The 23,094-nt window shown below is 34.9% G+C and overlaps 1 protein-coding gene across 1 annotated transcript in view; it reads right to left on the bottom strand.

Moving 5' to 3' along the window:
* Positions 1-2,197: 2,197 nt before the first annotated feature.
* MIB1 (mindbomb E3 ubiquitin protein ligase 1) overlaps positions 2,198-23,094 on the bottom strand; it is a 131,511-nt gene continuing 110,614 nt past the window's right edge. The window contains exons 14-20 of the mRNA XM_008580255.1: positions 19,280-19,441; positions 18,030-18,211; positions 16,086-16,278; positions 12,124-12,202; positions 8,584-8,697; positions 6,969-7,069; positions 2,198-4,182 (exon numbers count right to left, since the gene is read on the bottom strand). Of these exons, the coding sequence (XP_008578477.1) occupies positions 4,042-4,182; positions 6,969-7,069; positions 8,584-8,697; positions 12,124-12,202; positions 16,086-16,278; positions 18,030-18,211; positions 19,280-19,441 (972 nt within the window). The 3' untranslated portion in view covers positions 2,198-4,041. The remainder of the gene's footprint in view (positions 4,183-6,968; positions 7,070-8,583; positions 8,698-12,123; positions 12,203-16,085; positions 16,279-18,029; positions 18,212-19,279; positions 19,442-23,094) is intronic.

The raw sequence follows: 23,094 nt of genomic DNA, 5'->3' as shown, positions 1-23,094 counted from the left end.
AGTGACCCAAGGCACGGAGCCAGGAACCGGACCCTCCTCCGACAACAAGGCACACCACGCCCGTACCTCAGGGCCCACCCAGAGACCCAAGGCAAGGAGAAGGGGACTGGACCCGTCTCCCACAACCAGGAACACCGTGCCAGCACCTCGGGGCCTGCCTGGCCCAGAGGCATGCAGAAGGGGACTGGACCCTCCTCCCACACCAGGTACAAAATGTCAGCACCTCAGGGCCCACCTGGGTACCTGAGACATGGAGAAGGGGACCGGACCCTCCTCCCACAACCAGGCACACTGTGCCAGTACCTCAGGGCCTGCCCAGCGACCCAGGACATGGAGAACGGGACTGGACCCCTCTCCCACAACCAGGCACACGGCACCAGTGCCTTCGGGCCTGCCCAGTGACCAGAGGCATGGAGAAGGGGACCAAACACACCCCACAACCAGGCATACCACCAGTGCCAAGGAGCATGCCAAAAACATCCCCTCCATGTGGGTGGCCCACCACAGCCACCACAATAACCATGGCTGCTGCAAAAGCAGCTAGACACCACAGCCACCACGTAGATGGTCTGCCAACCACTGGAGTGCAGTCACACAAGAAGAGTCACCAGCAGAGACAAAGAAAAGAAGAGGATGTCTCTTTCCACAAAACCCATTTCAGAGTGACAGCAGCAGCATCTGCTCTATGATAATATTGGGGGACCTGATCACATCTCTCAGCATCAGACACAACATCTAGGCAACAAGTTAACAGAGTAACCATTATTCTTTCAGAAGGAGAGAAGAAATCTAGGGCAATTAGAGGGGGGAGGGGGAGGGCATAGGGGAGGGGGAAAGGTTGGACAGGGGCATAAAGAAAAATTATGATCTGTAACAGTATATATGCTAGTAATACTGATTTAATCAACATATCTCAATGTTCAACCCCAAAAATATGTATAATCGATTTTGATTCAATGAATAAAATTAAATTAAAAGAGAAAAAAAAAGAATAGCACCATCTGGTAAGTTGTGTGTGTGTGTGTGACAATCTTAAGAAGAATAGAGGAGAAAATGTGGTAGAGTGATGGGGGTATGGGGAGGGAATCCAAATACTAAATGACCACTCTTCTGAAACATTAGGAAGAAATGGTATCAGTACCTTTGGATCCCTTCCTTTTGACCACAGATTACTTCAAATACACAACTGCCACACAGTAAATTCTGAATGTGCTATGATGCTAACCATTTTCTTCAATGTTGTGTATCTGGCACCTGAAGCCCAATACTTTTTAAAATGAACGCATGTCAGTTGCTTTTTTTAAATGATCCTAGGAAAGTAAAAGGTCTTTTGACATACAGGATAAAGGGGTTTAGATAATGAGGAGGAAACACCTAACTGGAAAAGTTCTGCTAAGAGATATAAGAGGTAGCAGTTTGAGAGAGTTGGAGGAAAGTCACTTAAATGATTAAGTTCCTAATCTTATTCTCTCTCACAAACCCAAAATAAATTTAAAATAATTTTCTAGGTGCTTGAAAACATGAATAGAAAAGCATTTTCGATTCACAAAACAAATTTAAAAGTGATACAGAAGATCCATAAGTACTTAGCACTAAAATTATAGTGACTTTATACTTCTTTAATAGTTTACAAGTTATGATATTTTTAATATGGAGGAAATCATTAAACTACTCTGGAAGATCATATTACCTTTTAGAGATATAAGTTTTAGCACTGCAGCTCAGAAGACAAATAAGAAAGATTTATTTAAGTAAAGTAGAGCTTAGGATCTCACAATTCTCTGGCCAAACTGCATGAGTCATCCAAGTGCTCCCTCCTGATTACATGATCTAGTATTCAAGAGTAAGGTGGCATATGACATGGAAGAAAAGGTAAATCCTGACTTATGCTGTTTTCAACTATAAAAAGACAGTCTGTTTCTTTATGTGAACATCATCAGTCAGATATTCTATCTTTTTATAACGCTCCCTCCTGATTACATGATCTAGTATTCAAGAGTAAGGTGGCATATGACATGGAAGAAAAAGTAAATCCTGACTTATGCTGTTTTCAACTATAAAAAGACAGTCTGTTTCTTTATGTGAACATCATCAGTCAGATATTCTATCTTTTTATAACTTCAAAATATAATTTAAAAAATAGCCTCAGTGGCCCCTTATTAGGTAACCGAGTATAGAGTCAATATAAATTTTCAAATTCAAAATTTATAAAACTTTTATTGTTCTAAATGATAAGTTACTCAGCTAAACATAGATATGAAATTCCTGATACTACAAAACAAGCCAGTAAAGATTACCATTGCTTTTACCAGGACTTGCAAAGGCAGTAGCAACTAAACAGCCAGAAACATGGTGTTATGAGGGCTAGAAACTTTGCACTTTCAAACTTAGTGGTTGTAGCAGAAAAACTGAAATAAGAAAAGCTAGCCATATTTAAAGGGGGGGAAAAACTACCCAAAAAGATAACTATTCCTTAGGAGTAAGCTTATGAACAATATATAGTAGACACTATGTAAACAGCTGATATTTTTATAATCTAGCAGCAGTGAACCCCCGAACAATTACTCATGTGTATATATACCTTAGATGCAATAAGATTATTCATTCAAAGGAGAGAAAATGATTAGATGCTCTAGAGTCAAAGTTTGTGAGAAAAAAATAAATCTACAGGTAGTAATCAGACATATTTCTATAAATGTCCTGGTCACTCTTCTAAAGTAAGTATATTATTACATTACATACTATGTCTTGATATTGTTGGCAGTTCAAATAACATCCTCATCTGTAGGTACAAAGAGAGACCGAGACTTTCTATCAGAGAGAGAACGGAAGCAAGGCCTATAACAAAGGCAGAATAAGTAACACTGTCAGAATTAATAGATACAGAGAAGAAAAGATTGCTGCCTTTGGACAATGCATTATCCTCTGCAGGTCACTGGGATGCTATAAGTACATAAGAACTAAATAAAAACTAAGAGGCCCAAACAGGACAGTATCATTTTACTGGTCAGAACAAGCCATGGCAACTAATCACAGAGAAAACTGAGGTACATTTTTCACAGACATTTTTTAAAAGGCTGGCTGAACAAAACTGTGTACAGATTAATATAACACAGGCAAGTGTTAATATTAGTTAATACGTACTCTTTTGCTGGGTTTTTTTCCCTTCAGTTCCCCACTATGAGTGCTTATTTTTCCTTTTCATGTCTATCAGTCATTTTGAAACTAGTAATTTCATTCAAATTAGACAACTTTAAGTATAAAAAATAAGCTAAATGCAAAGTCATCATTCTCTTATTCTATGCTTCCATTTACTCTAAGAATTCAGAAACAAATATCTGGATAATTTCCTGTTCTCTTAAAAAGACAATCTTCCCTCAATATTCCCTTAAGTATGTGGAACCTGTACAATAATTTTTATCACTTAACATGTGACATTATGCTTTGATTTGCCCTGTTCTTTTTTGGGGGGAGGGAGGGTAGTAGGGGTGGAGAGGGATGAATGGCTGGCCAGTATTCAGATCCAAACCCCAACCTTGGTGTTACCAGCACCACATTCTCCCAAGTGAGCTAACTGGCCAGTCCCAACTTGCCCCTTTCATGTGATGAATGACTACTTTTCAGTGTACCTGTGTCAACTCACTGTGTAAAAACCATGACAAATTAAAATATAACTGATCACAAGGAAGTATGTCCTTTGAGGTCTAACAAATTTATAAATTGTAAGTGAAAATGCAATAAAAATTAAAATAAAAGAAGATCCTTAAAGTATTTTCCCCTTAGAAACCAAAAGCAAATTACCTAAGATAAAGTAAATCGTTTTAATGTTTTAAATTTAAAAGAAAAAAAAAACCAAACCATGATTTCAAACACTCTTTTGTAGAGTTTTTTGTTGTTCTGGTACATTTATAATCTTATTACACTCTAATAAAGAAACTATGACATTAGAAATTAATTCTTTAGAATTTCCAACTATCTTAAAAGCTTACCAAGATCTCATGACTAGATACTTTAGCTAACAAAATGCACTGTGTTTCTCAGTTAATACAAAAGAATCCTTCGTTCAATAGCCTTGCGACAAATAGGACATTCACTCATGCGGTCTCCACAGAGCTGGCATGTTCCGTGGCCACAGAGGAAAATCATATTCTTCAGACGATCCAAACACACAGGGCACATTGTCTGTAATGTGAGACAACAAAGTAATAAATGCTAAGACACTTTATATTTTGAAAGTGTAACAGGACAACTCTTACATCATTTTCTTTTGTTTTAGTCAAATAATCTTTTGTTGCTTTTTTAAAATAATTTTTTAAAATTTCTAAATAGCTAAAATGTCATCCCTATAAAATAGAAATACTGGTTGTACTGTGGGGATAGTATACAAGGCACTCCATAAAATAAGCATTGTACAAAAGATGCAAACACGAAAACAAAGTAGGAAATGGATGAAAACAGCCCATTCAATCTGATTTGGATTCCCCACCTCTAGGTACTAAGCTGTTCTTGTATGAAAAAAATACTACATATCAGGCAAATTGTGGGGCAAGGAGCAGCGCAGAGATGTATCTAAGAACACTTGCTAAGCACTAGGCTAGATATGATATAATATCAGTCCTTTTATCACTCCCACTTTAAAAAGGAGGAAACTGAGGCTCAGTGGGGTTTAAAACCTGAAGGCAAGTCACAATGTGAACTCAGGCCACATGGCCTCAAAGCTCTTGCTCTTAAACATTGTGCTGTACTGCTTCACTATTAATGTAGATCCCCTGAGCTAAAAACAGCCTTCGTGACACATTAATTCATAAATGTGTATTTCATAAACTCAGAAGAATTCAGAAGTACATTATACTTTCTGCGAAAACACTCTAGGAAATCATATTTATTCACAAAACACATTTTATATTTTATATTTATAAAAGCATAATTTACCTTAATAAATCACAATACTTCATTCTTAATTATATCTTTCCCAAATAACATAGAAATGAAATAATTAAATAGGAACAGCTGGATTTATAAACTAGGCCTAAAGCCTATATGAATGACAATGTAGCTACTAACTCTGACAATACCAGAGATCACTGTAAAAAAAAAAAAAAAAGAACTGTAGTCTAAATTGTTAACCCTACCCAAAACAAACTGTCACATTTCTCTAAAAGTTTATCTACCTTTAAAGAAGCAAAGGTGTAGAAAATCACATCTTTTTGGATTTTAAAAAGCGAAACCAGCTTTTAGTATCATTAAAACACTATTGTTTCCATTAAATTTTCAAGGTCTAATAATTAATTAATAACTTTTCTTTTTCCAAAAGTAAACACATCTGCACAGCCTATGTTACTACGTTTTATTTTTTTTTAATATATCCTTAATAGCAAGTGAAATTAGTTTTTGTCTGTTAAACAGATATTAGGGTAATAGAAATACTGGAGATTCAAATGAAGGAGTTATTCAGATGTCTCCTCTGGTTTTCTTGATAACCTTAAAGGGAATCCCTGCAAGAAATCCCATCATCCTCTGAAAATGAGTTTTGTTAAACTGTTTAAATACTTTAGTGATGAAATATGGTGATTATTCTTCCTTATTTAAGAAAGAATAAATTTGTTGGGAATGCTAAACTTTGAATATAGGTGGAACTGAATTTTTCTTTTGGGATCCATTTTATCTTGTTGTTGCTTTTATTAAATACTGAGTAGATATAAAGGAGTACTTTTGTTGATATGTATAAGACGTAAAGAACAACAGAATCGACACCCAGTTTAAAGTATGGAATGCTACTCTTACTTTTGAAGCCCCTCCATAAATCATCTTCAGTCCCTTCCATTCACTCATCACTCATAACCACTATTCTGAATTTTGCATTTATTTTTCCCTTGCTTTTCTTTATGGTAGGTATATATATGGTATGCATATATATGGTATGCATATATATGGTATGCATATATATGGTATGCATATATATGGTATGCATATATATGGTATGCATATATATGGTATGCATATATATGGTATGCATATATATGGTATGCATATATATGGTATGCATATATATGGTATGCATATATATGGTATGCATATATATGGTATGCATATATATGGTATGCATATATATGGTATGCATATATATGGTATGCATATATATGGTATGCATATATATGGTATGCATATATATGGTATGCATATATATGGTATGCATATATATGGTATGCATATATATGGTATGCATATATATGGTATGCATATATATGGTATGCATATATATGGTATGCATATATATGGTATGCATATATATGGTATGCACACATTATTCCTTTCTATTAAAGTATCACATATACAGAAATGTGCATAAGTCATAAGAGTACAGTTTAATAAAAGTTCATGAACAAATCAAACTCATGTAACTGGTAATCAGATCAAAAAACTGAGCATGAATACTCTAGAAACTTCCCTCTTGCTCCTTTCCAGCTACCCCAACCAAGAAAACCACTATCCTTCACTTTTAATGCCATTTGTATGGTTTTTCCGAGTTTTTATCCCCAAATAATATCTTATTTAGTTTTATTAGATAATGACAATCTCTTTTCCAAAGCGTTTTTACTAATTTATATTCTCACCAGCAGTGTATGAATTATGGCTGCTACATATTCTGCCTAACGCTTGATACTGACAGTCTTTAACATTTTCCTCAATCTAGTAGGTGTGAAAAGGCACCTCGCTGTGGTTTTAATTTTCATTTACTGATCACTAATGTGGTTGAGCATTTTTTGTTAACTGCTCATTGTGTTTCCGATTTTGAAAAGTACCTAATTAAATCTTCTAATCAGATATTACTCATTGCAAATATTCAAATGCTACAAGTGATGCACCAATATAAACCATACTTACTATAGAAAACACTAGTCGTTTTATAGAAGAATATCAAGCACCATTCTTAGAATCATTATTTAACATGAAGAAATCACTATTACCTGCTCCTTAATGTCCTGTAACTGTTGCTGCAACTTTTGCACATCTGCATTGACATTGGTATTATCTTTGTCCTTTTGTAACACTGGAATATTTCCACTTGCTATAATATAGATTAAAAAAATTTTAGTTATTACTGTTCTGACATAATGACTTTTTATTTCTAAAGTCATTACTCTTTTGTTTACTAAAAACACAAGACTATTATTAGAATCCTCTTTAAAAATTTTCACACTTGGACAACAAATAGAAATAGCAACATACATGTTACATTCTTTCATTTATAATCTTCAAAAAGAACTAAGTTTGCACATTAATTTCTAATTTTATTTAACTCAGCCAAACAACAATCCACACGCAGACTTCTGGGTTTTCCAAGGCTCCACTTGCTTCCTTTGGCAAGTTCACAAATACATTTTATGCTAGTTTTCTCTATTTCTGTACCATACGAACTCAAGAAGGTAGCCAGCACAGGGTTTTGGCAAGTTCTGGCAGCAATAATGATCTTAAAGTAAATAAAGATCCTTAATATGAGGACCTACAAAAACTAGCCTCCTTCCTTTATGCCCAAATTTCCTTGTTTTTACTGATCTGAGATGAGGAACTCAAGAAATGCTATAATCAGTAGTCTGCAAAAATGGAGGGAAATCTTTGATTTCACTTTTCCTATTCTCTAGGTTCTTGGTCTTTTATTGCAGTTAATCTGTTGCTGGGATTTTTATTCTGCTCCATTTGTAATAAAGACAAAAGCCTTGGGTAGAAGTGCCTACACTAATGTTCTTCCTCATCTGTTCACAAAACATGTTCACAGAACAAAGAAATCAAAGAAACCATCCAGCTACTACCTAGTGCAAAGATGAAAAATTATTTTTAAACAGCTGTACTATTGCAAAGGTTAATGGTAAATCATTTTTCATCTTTCCACTTGTTCACTGGGTTATGCTTCAGTTTACCTACAGTTACTCTGTCTCAAATAATTACTATTCCATAAAATACTTAAACAAATTAGGTAAACCTGCTACATAAAGGTATCAGGTTAATACTTTTGTAAACTGAAAAATATAATTTGTAATACAACAACCTCCCCATGCCCCCTACAAGATACACTAAACTTTATCTTAAAAATAGAGAGCAAGTTTTCTTAAAGCAAGAATACAATATTCTTTATGCCATACATGGAGGTTTTTTTTAAAAAAAGACTAATGTTTAATGTTCTATAACCATACCACAAACTAGAAAAATAGAACAATTTTAGGCAGTTTTCTTAAAGCAAGAATACAATATTCTTTATGCCATACATGGAGGTTTTTTTTAAAAAAGACTAATGTTTAATGTTCTATAACCATACCACAAACTAGAAAAATAGAAGAATTTTAGGTGTTTTTTTTAAAAAAAGACTAATGTTTAATGTTCTATAACCATACCACAAACTAGAAAAATAGAACAATTTTAGGCTTCTTGTAACAAAAGCATCAGAAAACCATCCCTGTTACTCTGTCAATCCAAGTCACATGTCTTATTTTTACAAGGCAACATTACATTATAAATGAGAAGAGATGTTCACACAAGTCCCAACAAGAAAGTAAAATAAGAAAATGCTTAAGAAAATTCACTCACAGATATCATCTGAGGCATCTTCTGAGCTTTTCCCTCCACAGCACATAATGAAAGGCACTCTTCGTTCAACTACTGCCCGACATTGCACGCACTTTTTCATCAAGCTAGCACAGTCTGGCAAACAGTAACAGAATTCTTACAAGAGAGAACATGCCTAAGAGTGCAGCCTTTCTCTGCTAATTCTTATGACTTAAACTTCATACTTAGATAAACATTAAATGAGTTATATCAATATACAATTCTATCTCCTTAAAATGTTATCAACCTAAGAATGAGTATTCTGTATTGGTAGCCTCTAGAACAGAGAGCCCATCATTATGAAAACAATGACATTTTTTAATAAGTTGAATAAATTGTGAAATTAAAAAAAAATAGGTAACAGTAAATATTTCAAGATCTTAAGGCTTAAGAATAAAGATGAGAGATACTCTTGACAAATTTTAACTAATACTAGAATCATAAGGTTGGTTACATGACAATTTACTAAAAATATTTTCCATTGTAAATAGCTTGTCTCTAAAATTCCTAAAATATGTTGAATAATTTTCTTCCTTCTTCTTCTGTCAAATTTATGCAATGTAACAAGGAAACTGCCTACTGACTACTTTTTAAAAGTAGCAGTTCAGGAAAATAAACATTTTTCATAATAGATTATTTTTCTAATAGGTAATTTGAAAAAATTATTAGCTACATTTCAGTAAGATGGTTTCCCATTCCAAGAAAAAGTATCCAGGCACAACTGTATGTTGTGAATTATTAATACTACCTTACATCTAAACCTGTTAATCATAAAACAATACACAGCAATTGAACATGCTCTTTCTCACCGGCACGTATTATGAAAGTACACCCTACACCTTAGCCTATGTACCAAGTGTCCTTTACATTGTTCTTCACTTCAAAAACAGGAAAAATAATGAAAACCATGACAGGATAAACAGAAATAACTTATGACAAAACACTAAACCACTGCTATGGACAGGGTAGGCTGTCCTAATAGCTACCTACACTGTTGGAAAAATCATCATCAAGGTCGACTTTATGCCGAAGCCTAAATATAAATGGGTCTGATGCTTAGCTACGTAAGATGCACTAGGCAGGAGCTAATGCTAGTAGAAATCCAGTTTGGGATTTGTCCTTAAGGGCAGATTTTTTTTTTTTTAATTTAAAAGATTAATTTAATTTTCTCAATACATAACATATGACCATAATTATCTGAAATTCTTATAATTTTTTTGTGAGCTAATGCTAGTAGAAATCCAGTTTGGGATTTGTCCTTAAGGGCAGATTTTTTTTTTTTTTTAATTTAAAAGATTAATTTAATTTTCTCAATACATAACATATAACCATAATTATCTGAAATTCTTATAATTTTTTTGTTTTTTTTTTACTTTGTGTGTGTGTGGTGGGCTGGTATGGGGATCTGAACCCATGAACTTGGGGTTATATGGCTGCACTCTAGACAACTGAGCTGACCAGCCAGCCCCCAAATTCTTATAACTGTTAAGTTAGGTTGTTATACTGTTTCTTCAAAATCTTTCCTCAGCTCCTCCAAAAGGGACATAATCCTCCCTTCTTTGACCTGCCAGGGCACTCTATACCCTTCAGGGCTCCAACACTCTGCATAACATTACTGTGATGTGGGTACTGGACACTCAGGAAAGGGATATTTTCCCCACCTCACTTTCATCTTCTCTAGCAAATAAATGTTTAAGAACATGTCTGTAGGGCTGGCCCGGTGGCGCACTCAGTAGAGTGCGGCGCTTCGGAGTGCGGCGGTGCTCCTGCCAGGTTCGGATCCCATATACAGACCGGTATGCTCACTGGTTGAGCGCGGTGCGGGCGTGACACCGAGGGTTGCGATCCCGTTGCCGGTCGCGGTACGGACGCAACACTGAGCGTTTTGATCCCGTTACCGATCACGAAAAAAGACAAAAAGGAAAAAAAAAAAAAAGAACATGTCTATAAAATGAAAACCATCTACTTCTTAGGATTGTACTGAAGATAAATGAGGAAACACTCAAAAAGAGATTAAAATGCCTGGTATGGAGATAAGAGATCAACAAAAGTTAGCCATTGCTCTTGTCACATTTTAAAGCAAAGACCATGTACAAACTTCGAGAGCTCCTAGGGAAAATATTACATTAAAGCTCTAGAATCTTTTAGAACGTGGTGCTAATGACACCAAGATCCAGGGTTTGATCACTGTGCCAGCCAATCACCAAAAAAGGGGGGGGGGCCTCTAGAATCTGTGTTATCAACTAACAGTTACAATCATCTTTCAAGTCTCATGTAGGTATCAGTTTAGTCAATGATAGCAGTCAGCAAACTATGGCCAAATCTGACCTGTCAGCTGTTTTTGTAAATAAAATTTTACAAAATTTTATGCCCATTCATTTCATATTTCCGTGGCTGTTTTTGCACTACAATGGCAAAGTTGAGTAGCTGGAGAGAGTTGAGTGGTTACTACAGAAACTATGTGGCCTACAAAGCCAAAAAAATTTACTATTTGACCCTTTACAAAAAAAGTCTGCCAACCTCTGGTCTATGAAAAAACTTAAGTAACAGCCCTTTTTACTTAAAACAGATTCTCTTCCTATATGCCCTTTTGACAGTTGATAATAGCCATTCAACCAGTCCTTAGTAAAAAGAAACAGTTACTTGAGGCAGAATGTTACAGTAGAAAACCTTGACCCTTCCTTTAGTTGACTAGCTGTCTATCAGAATGAAAACACCAAGGCTTAAAGCAAATCTATGCCAATGAGATTAAACTATCATATAATCTGTATATTATTCTAGTCAGATAGTATATTAAAAATCAACACCTGCTGACTGAACTATTTTATAACAGGAAACACCATGCTCTACATTGGACCCAATTAAATAAGATAAAAGTTGTTAAACTTGTTTAAAATCCTTCATTTACAAAATGAAAAAAAGCAAAGGGAAGAGCAGAATATTAAACAGTGTGAACTTGAAAAGAATAAGGGGTATAAAAAGCAAAGGCCTTCAAGAGAATATGTTTACGAGAATTTTAAAACATCTCTTCAACTTTAATATTGTCCTCACAAAGAAAAGTTTTCTATAAACTCTCTTGACATAAGGTTAATGGAAGGCCAGAAATTATAGCCCCAAAAGGTTGCTGTGGGTTCTTCATTAGTGGGGAAAATATGCAGGAGAGGCAATACTAAGGTGAAGACAAATGAAGATGTGCTAATTTTAAATACAAAATAAGACTAGACTAAATGTTTCAATATCCATTTTTGTAAACAAATTTCTATCATGTGTGAAAAGAGATCATTTATAGTAATATAACTGAAATCAAAAGCCAAGCTGATAGAATATGGCATATTCAGTCTTCTTGAATGCTCAGAAGCATGAAGGAAAACAGCATTCTAGAACAGAGAAAGAAATGGAAGGTACTAGAGGCCCCCCAACTTTTTTGTTTGTTATCCAAAAAACGAAACCTTGAAGATATAATTTTTGTTTCATTTTCTATTTTTATAATAATACTGAGGAAGTTTTGTATAGGCTACTTACTCTCACAAGCACACATGTGTCCACAAGGCTGAAAAAGAACAGCTGCTTTCTTGTCAGAGCATACCACACATTCTTCAATCTACAGAAAAGAGGGTATACAGCACAACGTGAAGATTTACAGGTAAATCTAGTACTCTAAGAGTTCCACATATATCCACGTGTATTTCCTCTATAAGGGAATACTCTAGGCACAGAGAAACTTAGCACATCTGCCCTCTGCCTACTACTCTTCTGGTTGCTCATTTTCACATCTTTAGATGCCCTAGCTTAAACAGGCACTGTTTCCAAATTAGTCTCCCTACCTGTCCCAAAGGATCGTATAGAACAACTCTATTTCCTCTGAGGTCAGGGAGACCAGGCTAGACTTCAATTTTGTTTTTTTCAAAAACTGCTTTTGAGAGGAAATGAAAAAGACAATGAATAAAGAAATAAAATAAATAAATGACAGATATCTAATATTAATAAAAATCTTGCCACTTTGGCCAAATTGCTAAAGTCTAAGAGGGACTACTCTGTTTGCTTACATTTAAGGAATTCTACCTAACAGCACCCTTTTCCAGTACTTGGTCAATTCCCGTGTCAGCTGGAGCTCAAAGCCTTTGGCTATTCTTTCTCTCTAAAGTCAGTCTTCCACAACCATTCATGACTCCCTCAATTTTACCTCCTCTTCATCTCCACTGAATCTGAGTTTTCAGTGTGTAATTATTAACAACCTTGGCTCTGGCTTCCTTTATCACCACCCCACTACCCTAGGCTTCACATTACCTTTCACTTATTCTCATCTCTTGTGTCATTTAATATTACTGTACAAAAATGGTGACCGCCACTTACCCATAACATCACCTAAACAACCAAATACTGCATGCTCTATCCCTCTCTCTATGGACTTTCCCAATTTACACCTCAGAATGTACACAGAATTTATAAAGTTGTAGTAACAGTAGGAAGCAATAATACATGGTTGCTCAGGACCTTGATATTCCTGGATTCAAATTCTACCTCCAATACTAACAAATTACCTAACATTGTTGAGATGCAGCTTTTTTTTTTTAATCTGAACAATAAAGAGGAATCCTTCACGGGGTGATAAAGAGTAAATCAGATATTATGTGTAAAGTGTCTAGTTCAATGTGTAATATAAAATCAGTGCCCAATACATGACAATTCTGATGTGCTGGTTTTTAAAATGATTTCCAATGTATTTGTCTGTGTATCTGAATTATTGTTAAAGAGTTTAAAATAATACAGCAAATTGATCTAACAACCATTTAACTTACCCGTTTCTCTATTATTAAAAAAAAAAATCTTTGTAACCACAACTTTTTCCCCCTTCTGGATTATTGCCTCAGGTTATATTCTCCCAGGAGTGGAAATTACTAAATCAAAGCATGCTGTGGTAATGGTTTGTATATAAAGTCAGGATGGGCTCCCACCCTCCAGCAGTGTTTACAGAGAGCCATTTCCCACTTTCCTTGCTAGCATTTCTTAAAAACTTTTCTTCATTGAAGATGTTCATTATCCTTTAACCACTTGGGGTCACTATTTCTTTACAGTCAAAGGCTCTGCAACCAATCTGGCAAATCCATTGGGGGGTATGTTAGTTTTTGTACCTTTCTACAAGTTTGAAAATTTCATAATAAAGAAAAAAAACTGCAAGCCTATTAATTCTTGGAATGACTTAAGGAGGTCTGAAAAGGAATGACAGCATATTTTTTCCTCTCTACCTCCTTGTTCCATCAACCCTCACCTTGTAAATACTGTTCTTAATTTTGTCTATGCATCATAACACAGTGGAAAGAATAGGGGCTTTAGAACCAAGACATCTGCGTTCAAGAACAAGCTGTTAGTGAATTTCCTGAGCTTCAGTTTTTCCAATTTTAAATACCATAGTTGGACTAAATGACCATTTAGCTCTATTTCATATCTGAAACTCTGCTTTTGACAACCTGGGGCTCTAAACTCCCTATCCACTTTACATCTCTCTCTCTTTTTTTTTTTTAGTGGCTGGCAGGTACAGGGATCTGAACCTGTGTACATCAATCCTAAAGCACCTACAACACCCTTATATGGCAGAGTAGCTTTTAATCCTAAATCACAGTTTGCCAATAAATTACAAATTTTTAGCAGGTAATTATCATATGCATCTTTGTCTTGACTACAAAACAGGTGCTCAATAAAGGTTTGTTGAAATAGGGCTTAATCAAACAAAAAGTTTCAAGTACAACAGCAGAATACACAGACCAATCTAAAAACAAGAGAATGGCTTAAATTTTTGTTTTTTTTTGTATTCTTTCCCACACTGTTACTTTGTAAGCAGGTACCTAAAGCAAATTATAAATACCAAGCAGAATGATCCGCATTAATTTTTTAAGCAAGGTTAACACTGACTTAATACATATAAGATGCCAACATGGTGCCTGGCATACAATAAGTGCTGTTAGTTCACTCTTCTCGCCTTAATAAACGGATTAAGCTGCAACGTACATACTAGGCCTCCAGTATCTCTTATCAAAAATAACTAATTTGTGCTTTTTCCCATACCAAAACCTCTACCAAAAGATCATAAAAACTATCTAGGCTTAGAAGGTTGAAAATGTAAGAAACATTGGCAAGGTAACATTCTTTTTTTTTTTTTTAAAGATGACTGGTAAGGGGATCTTAACTCTTGACTTGGTGCTGTCAGCACCACGCTCACCCAGTGAGCCAACCGGCCATCCCTATATGGAATCCAAACCCATGGTCTTGGTGTTATCAGTACCACACTCTCCCGAGTGAGCCACGGGCCGGCCCCAAGGTAACACCCTTTAAGTCACCACCAGCTAATTCATTATGACAATTAGTACCAGCTCCTTTGTAATTAATGATGGTTAATAAGTAGCTCAGAAAATAATAAGAGAAATGAAGAGAATAAAAAGAGGGGAATGGTAAAAAAGAGTATAAACTTCATAAATGAAACCAAACAAAAACCAACATTTTTGTTTGTTTGTTTATACTACTCACCCTGAAAGAAACATTTGTAAGAGACTTAAATCTCCCTTTATACTCTGTCTTTCTCTCGCTCTCAAGTTTGGAAAAACTCAAAAGGAAAATCAAATATTTCAGTAAACCACAATGAGTAAAATGGTACAGTTATAAATAAAAGTTACATGGAAAAAGAATGAAACCAGAATCCCAGAAAAAAACAATACTTCTCAAACAGAAAAAGAAGTCAGAACAGGTAAAAAGTTCGGAGTGGATAAAGAATTTGGCCATCACTAAGTACAGGAGCACAGGACTTTATTTGCCTCCTGAACATAATACAAATTGCATGGCATCATCTGTGAAGTTTTCTTACCGAAAATGTTAAGCTGACTCTAACCAGCCATTAGATCTAACACAGAAGACAGAGAGAAACACAGAGAAAACAGGCTGGAGAAACAAGTTAACCAATACCAGGATAAAAGAATTAAACAGATCCAGAATGTGTGACATTCTACCAAAAAAATAAACTAGTCTTTTACAAAAAGATAAATACAAAATAGTCCATGAACTCAAAAAAGAGGTGCAATACACAAGTAAATACAATACGAAGTACAATTAAATATATCTTTAGATTATATGAGGCTTTAAAAGCAAAATAACAGAAAACTTTTAACTATTAAACTTTAGGAATACTTTATAAAGAAGGAAACGCATAGGGCTAAAAGAATTTCTGAGAGTAAAAACAGTATATAGGTCAAATTCAGATAACAATAAATTTGGCAAAATAAGTGCATTAATAAGACAAGTCTGTATACCGGCAATAAATTCAGAAATTCTGAATTAATCTCTTGATAAATGTATAAACTGTATATTCCTATATTTAAATCATTGCTTGGAAGAAAAAAAATTAAACACATGACATCATATAATCTTATTTATCATTAATTATAGTCTAAAAGAACTTCCTAAAATGATAAAATACTATATTAAAAATGTATTACCTTTGTCCTGGATTGAACTTGTTCTTTACATATGAGGCATTTCTTGACTCGTGGAGAACATAAAGAACAGGTAGCAATATGTCCACATGGGCCAAAAAGAGTATCTCTCTTCATATCTGAGCACACCATACACTCTTCTAGGGTTTCAGAATCATTACTAATCATAGAAGGGCTCCGAGAACCCACTTGACCACTAAAAAAATATTCCAAATCAAGCCTATCAAAATATTTCTACTACAAATTCATTAATTAAAATGTTTTTAAAAACATCTAGAGCATCATTAGTATACATAAAAACTATAGTCATGTTAAAAATTTAAGCTTTAACATCGGTATGTTAAACAATGTATACTATATTTTTCTATTTATATATATCTTTGCATCTTTATGTACTTCTAGTGCTGTTCAAACTTCAAATTGAACAAATCCAATGGAAAAGGGTGAATCTTCTAACAAAGAAATCAAAACACTAGTAAAAGAAAATTTAACACAAACAAAATTTAATTCAGAACCTGTTCTTCCTATGTAATTGTAGGACAAGCAGAGGAAGGCATAGGAATAAAACAAAAATCCTAACTAGCGACCATGTTAGTTATCCTAACTAAGAACAGAATGAAGCATCATCACAGTATATAAGAGTTAGGGCACTTTGGAAAATATGACTTCAGCCCCTGTTCTGACATTTCTTTAAGTGTATCATTAAGAAGCATAAATTCTACTTCAGAGAGAATGCATCTATAAATATACAGATACAAGGCACAGAAATACATGACCAACTACAGTTACCACAATCTTCAGAAACTCATGAACACATGCACGTGCATGCATGCACACACACACAGAGGTTCCATCTTAGACCCCACTGTTAAAAGTTATTACTGCAATAATTATTGTGCCTTTTATCTACATATTTATAGTTGCATTCTGTCTTTCTGTAATAGGATTTTATGCTCCTTAAGAATACACTTAAAGAAATGTGTATACCTCATTATATTAATTTCACTTATAACACAGTTCTATGTATGGATTCCAAAGAGATACCATTTTATCACTACACATAAATTATGAGAGGTAAGAGAACACAAAGGTCAAGGGACAGCTACCAAAATATTCAGTGACAAGAACCAGGTATAAAGGGCAATAACATTTCCACAGCACTGTTTGTATGAAAAAGTAATAAGTTGTGTACCTTTTTGTATGTCTACAATATCTCTTAATAACAAAATTAGTTATATCATAAATAATAAATAAAATCAATGACATTTTACTTCATTAAAAAAGACAAACGTGAACAAGTAATAAGTTGTGTACCTTTTTGTATGTCTACAATATCTCTTAATAACAAAATTAGTTATGTCATAAATAATAAATAAAATCAATGACATTTTACTTCATTAAAAAAGACAAACGTGAACTGATTGATCATCTTTAGAGAAAACACCACCAGGAATTGATTCATTCATTTGTTCATTCTGTCAATCATTCACTGAGAGTTATTGAATGCTTGTCAGGTACTGTGCAAGGTGCTAGATTTATTACAAAGTTTGTGTGAGATATACCCTGTTCATGAAGTGTAAACTGCCTCTCAAGAATATTCTATTAAATTTTAAATACATATAACATTAATCACAGCAATTTTACCAGTCTGACTTTTTCTTATAGATAAATTCCTCTGACACATAGAAGTACTAGGAGATCAGACTAGTTTAGAAAAAGTTCTTAGAACTTACTATACGCAAAAGCATTGCACTTAATAATGTGGGGAGCATGAAATAAGAGACATGCTGCCTGCAGGAAAACTTTTCAAGGAAAAAAGGGTCAACACAAAGATTAGGAACTGCAAAGACAAAGATATTTTCAAGTAGTCAAGTCCACCAGTATGAAACCACATGATACATTATGAATAGAACATTAAGTTTTATGATAATAATAAATAGTACAAACCTGACTTTTTCCTTATGACACTTAGCAAGTGCTTTGCAGAGACTTGGATCAGGACACAGATCAAGTGGTGACTGACCCTTCTTATTTCGAATGCTAAGGTCAGCCCCATTGGCTGCCAAGAAACAGGCAATAGATGCTGCACTCTTCTTCTCTGCCCCCTGGGTACCAAGTCCCATTATCAACTGAAATCAAGTGAAGAGAGTCATGATTTTCCCTTTAGGAATCTGCTATCAATCATTACCATGAAACAGACTTAGAATAATTAAACAACTTTGAAAAAAAGAAGAAAATGGGAGGACTTATACTACTTGCCTTAACAGTTATTATAAAGCTACAGTAATCAAGACAGTGGGGCTGGCATAACATACCTCTAAAAACATAGACCAACAGAACAAAATACAGGATCCAGAAAGAGATCTTCACATATAAGGTTAATTGATTTCACATAAAGATACACAGGACCATTTCCAGCACCATTTGTTGAGAAGACTGTCTTTTTAACAAATGATGCCGGAACAGCTGGATATCTACAAGCAAGAAAATGAACTTTGATCCATATATCATACTATATATATAAATTAACTCAGAATGAATCACAGACCTAAACGTAACTGCTAAAACTTTATAAACTTGTAGTACAAAACGTAAGAGAAAACTTTAGTGACCTTGGGTTTGGCAAAGATTTCTCAGACAGGACACAAAAAAACTGACAAATTAGACTTCATCAAAACTAAGACTTGTGCTCTTCCAAAAACACTGTTAAAAGAATGAAATGACAAGGCACAGACTGGGAGAATATATGTACATATCACATATCTGATAAAGAATTTATATTCAGATTACATGAAGAACTCTCAAAACCTAATAATAAACCTAATAATAAGCTTAATAATAAAAAAACACAAAGACCTCAACAAAATAATGAACAAAAGATTTGAGCAGACACTTCATCAAATACATGTGGTAACAAACAAGCATATGAAAAGATACTTAATATCACTGGTCATTAGGGAAATGCAAGCTAAACAACAAGATACCTATTTGAATGGTTAAAGTTAAAAAGAAGAACCAAACAATTTTTGATAAGAATATAGTTAGTACTGACTAGTATTTAGTTCATAAACTAAATTTCTAAGTTGGTAGCTCTGATAAAATACTTTATCTGATACAGATTATATTAGCGGTAAATATAAGATCGTACATTAAAAGATACTTCTATGGGTACTGAATGAAAGATTATCTTTACTCACTGTGTTTTTGGATGGCTCCCAGGCAGCATCCACCTTCCCCACATCTTGCATATCTTGTAGCTGCCTTAGCTGAGACAAAGTGTGATGCCTCAGAGCTTCATGCAAAGGAGTATCTCCATCTTTATCCTGAATATCCAGTTTGGCACCTGCTCGGACCAAAAGCTAAAAGAGAAAGACATCTCATTTTGGTAAAGTATCCATACCCATAAGAAGCTACAACATATCTAAAGTAACAGAGAGCCTGGACCTACTGAAGGGGTTACCACTAAAGCTACAAGATTTTTGGGGGGGGGGGTCCGAGGGGGTGTATTTGGCTGATACAGGGATCAAACCTTGAACCTTGGTGTTATCAGCATCATGTTTTAACCAACTGAACTAACTGGCCAGCCCCCTTGGGCTAATGATTTTATGCCTTTGCTTTCTACTATTCTATACCTCTTGTGGCTCCTTACAAAGAGTGATGTATTCTGGTTATTCAAGTATATTAAATTAGAAAAAAAAAATAGAAATGAGAATCAACATCTACTCTAAGATGACAACAACTGGGGGAAATTTGGGACTTTTTCCTCCTTTTAATTTTAGACATGTGAGTAGAGATATTTTGAGCATTTCTACCAGGACCAAATCATAACGATCAAAATTCTTCTACTATTTAAAGGAATAAGCAAAAGTTATTATTGATTCCATTTTCTTTCAATTTTCTCCAAATGTATGATCATGAGGAAAGTCGAAATATCATGTATGATAAATGAAGACTTTTTAAGCAAGAGGAATTTCAAGTAACAATAAATATGAATAGTGTTTGCTAAACTAAAACCTCTTAGATAAAATGCATAATTGACATATATCAATAGATGATTTAACCATTAAGTATATATTTTTTTTCAGATGATGAGTGGTAAGGGGATCATAACCCTTGACTTGGTGTTGTCAGCACCATGCTCTCACAAGTGAGCCAACTGGCCATCCCTATACAGGGATACGAACCCCTGGCCTTGGTGTTATCAGCACCACATTCTCCCAAGTGAGCCACGGGCCGGCCCTCATTAAGTATAAGTTTATTTGAGACTTTGCTTATGGTGCTTTAACAATTTTCCTAATTCTTTCTACACATACTATCAAACAGCTTTAGATAAATACTACCTACAGAAACCAGTCTCAAGCATATCGTCTTACCCGTCTTGGCAAATTATATTTTGTTTTCTTTTCTTTGTTCCAAAAAAGATTACACACAATGTCACTCTAGGACAATATTTCTCAAATTTGAGCATGCATGAGAATTACCTGGAGGGTTTGTTAAACCAAAAATTGCCAGTTCTCACCCCTAAAGGTTCTGATTCACTTGGTCTGAGGTAGTGCCCAAGAATTAACTTTTCTGCCAACTTCCTGGGTGATGCTAATACTGCTGGTTCAACCTCCAAACTTTAAGAATCTCTACAAAAATATTCAAACCAATACTCATTCAAATATTTTGTTTGAAATCACCAGATTAATAAAATACATTTCAGCTCTTTGGAATTTGCAACAGCAAATGTCCAGCCAAAAGTTTTAATTTGTAGTTTACTTTCAATTATACAAATTAAGAGGGAATGCACTTTTTAAAACTGATTTATATATTACTTTGAAATTTTTCATTTAATATTCCAAGAATTCATAAATCTGGCAACAAAATTATAAAGACTCTGAATATCAGAATTTTAAGATTTTCACTATTAGAAATTAAAATTCTAGGGCCGGCCCCGTGGCTCACTCGGGAGAGTGCAGTGCTGGTAGTGCTGAGGCCACGGGTTCAGATCCTATATAGGGATGGCCGATGCGCTCACTGGCTGAGTGTGGTGCGGACCATACCGTGCCAAGGGTTGCGATCCCCTTACTGGTCAAAAAAAAAAAAAAAAAGAAATTAAAATTCTACCCAACTAATGCAAAATATTAGCCTAAAATCATAAGTTTTACATCTAACTATGTCTTTCTGAGAAATCTAACACTGTATCATTTCAGTTTCAAGAGGTTCTAAAAATCTGTCCCGTTAAATATGTTTGCAAGCTAAAGTTTATGTTAATAAATACTTTACCCTAACAATTTGGGTGTGCTGTCGTTCAACAGCAAGGTGTAGGGCAGTCTGTTGGTTCACATTCTGGATATCCAGGTTTGCATTACCCTAAACAAGAAGGACAAATTTTAAATGGTTAAAATTGGACAACAGTGAAAAACACTAGAGCTGTAATTATTCATAAGGAAAAATAACATTGGACACTGTTGACCACTTTCTCCTCCTTCAGTTGCTGTGACATTATAGGACATAATTCTTGTTCAATAGGAAAAATGATGGGGCAGCAAACTTTCTGAAATAAAACAGCAAGTTTTAAAAATTATTTTTATTATGGTGATTCCAACAATTAAAGGATAAAATACAGTACAGAGTTCAAACGCAGCTCTTTCAACCTACACTGTAGAGCAACAATGATCATTGACTCTGAACTGTAAATATTTCCTGAAAAGTATATTAGTGTGTCCACATTGAATTTAGATTTATTTTAATAACTAAACAAGTTCACTTCCACTTGCTGCATAATTAAGCTCTTCCTCATTCAGTGAAAAGAAATTTTGCTTGAGGTGAGAAAGCAATGCTTAATTAGCACACAAAACTACTCACTAAAGGGAAAGCAAAAAGTCCAACCTAGGGTCCTAAGGTAGTCAAAGGACTATATGAAGACAGCTGATGCCTAAGGACAGGGGAAAGGAGGAGCAAAACAACTGAACTTGGAGCCAGCAGACCACGATTCCAGCTCTATCACTGATAAGCTTCCTGATAAGCATTATGCCATTTCATGCCCATTTCCTCCCCTCCAAAATGGTGACAGTGCAACCTATTTCATAGGGCTAATGTGAGGATTAAGAAAAATAACATGTAAAACTGCTTAGCACCACATCTGGCATAATGAAAATTTTTTTTTAATTAAGAAAAAGCTAAAGACTCAAAAGATTAACTTTTATCATTTTGTTTAGGTCTCAGAATCATTCATGCCCTCTGATTACAATTCTCATGCCCCTGCTTGGGGTATCAGGTAGAGCTGAAATTCCAGTAATGCTATGCCATGTTCTGGGAAATGAGAGTTCTGGTTTGCTCTTATTATTTATGTTTCTTTGAGTGTGCTCATGAGGTACCTCATTCATTCAGCTTATTTCATTATCATGTCTGTTGTCATAAATGTGAACAGTGGGAGATTTTAAGTTTCCTGAGCTTCTCCATAATTTAGATTTTGCTAAGTAGTACTCATTATATGTGTGTACCACAATTTGTTTATCCAGGCACTAGTTGATGAACACTTGGCTTGCTTCCAGTATGAGGCTAATATAAACAAAGCTGCACAAACATTTAGTACAAGTATCTGCGTGGAAATGTATCTTCAATTCTCTTGGGTACATACCTAGAAGTGGGGCTGCTGGGTCATAGAGTGAACACATGCCTAACTTTGTAAGAAATCATCATTGTTTTTCAAAGTGGCTGCTTTAAAAAACAAAAGCAATTTATGTGAATTCTAATTGTTCCACATCCTAACCAACACTTGGTTCTGCTGCTAGAAGTGGGGCTGCTGGGTCATAGAGTGAACACATGCCTAACTTTGTAAGAAATCATCATCGTTTTTCAAAGTGGCTGCTTTAAAAAACAAAAGCAATTTATGTGAATTCTAATTGTTCCACATCCTAACCAACACTTGGTTCTGCTGGGTTTTTTTTTTTTTTTCGTGTCCGGCAACGGATCGCAACCCTCAGTGTCGCGCCCGTACTGGACCGGGACCGGCAACGGGATCGCA

This window comes from Galeopterus variegatus, unplaced genomic scaffold (genome assembly GCF_000696425.1).
Source record: "Galeopterus variegatus unplaced genomic scaffold, G_variegatus-3.0.2 Scaffold2052, whole genome shotgun sequence".
Classification (NCBI taxonomy): Eukaryota; Metazoa; Chordata; class Mammalia; order Dermoptera; family Cynocephalidae; genus Galeopterus; species Galeopterus variegatus.
This window is presented reverse-complemented; position numbering and strand designations above follow the sequence as displayed.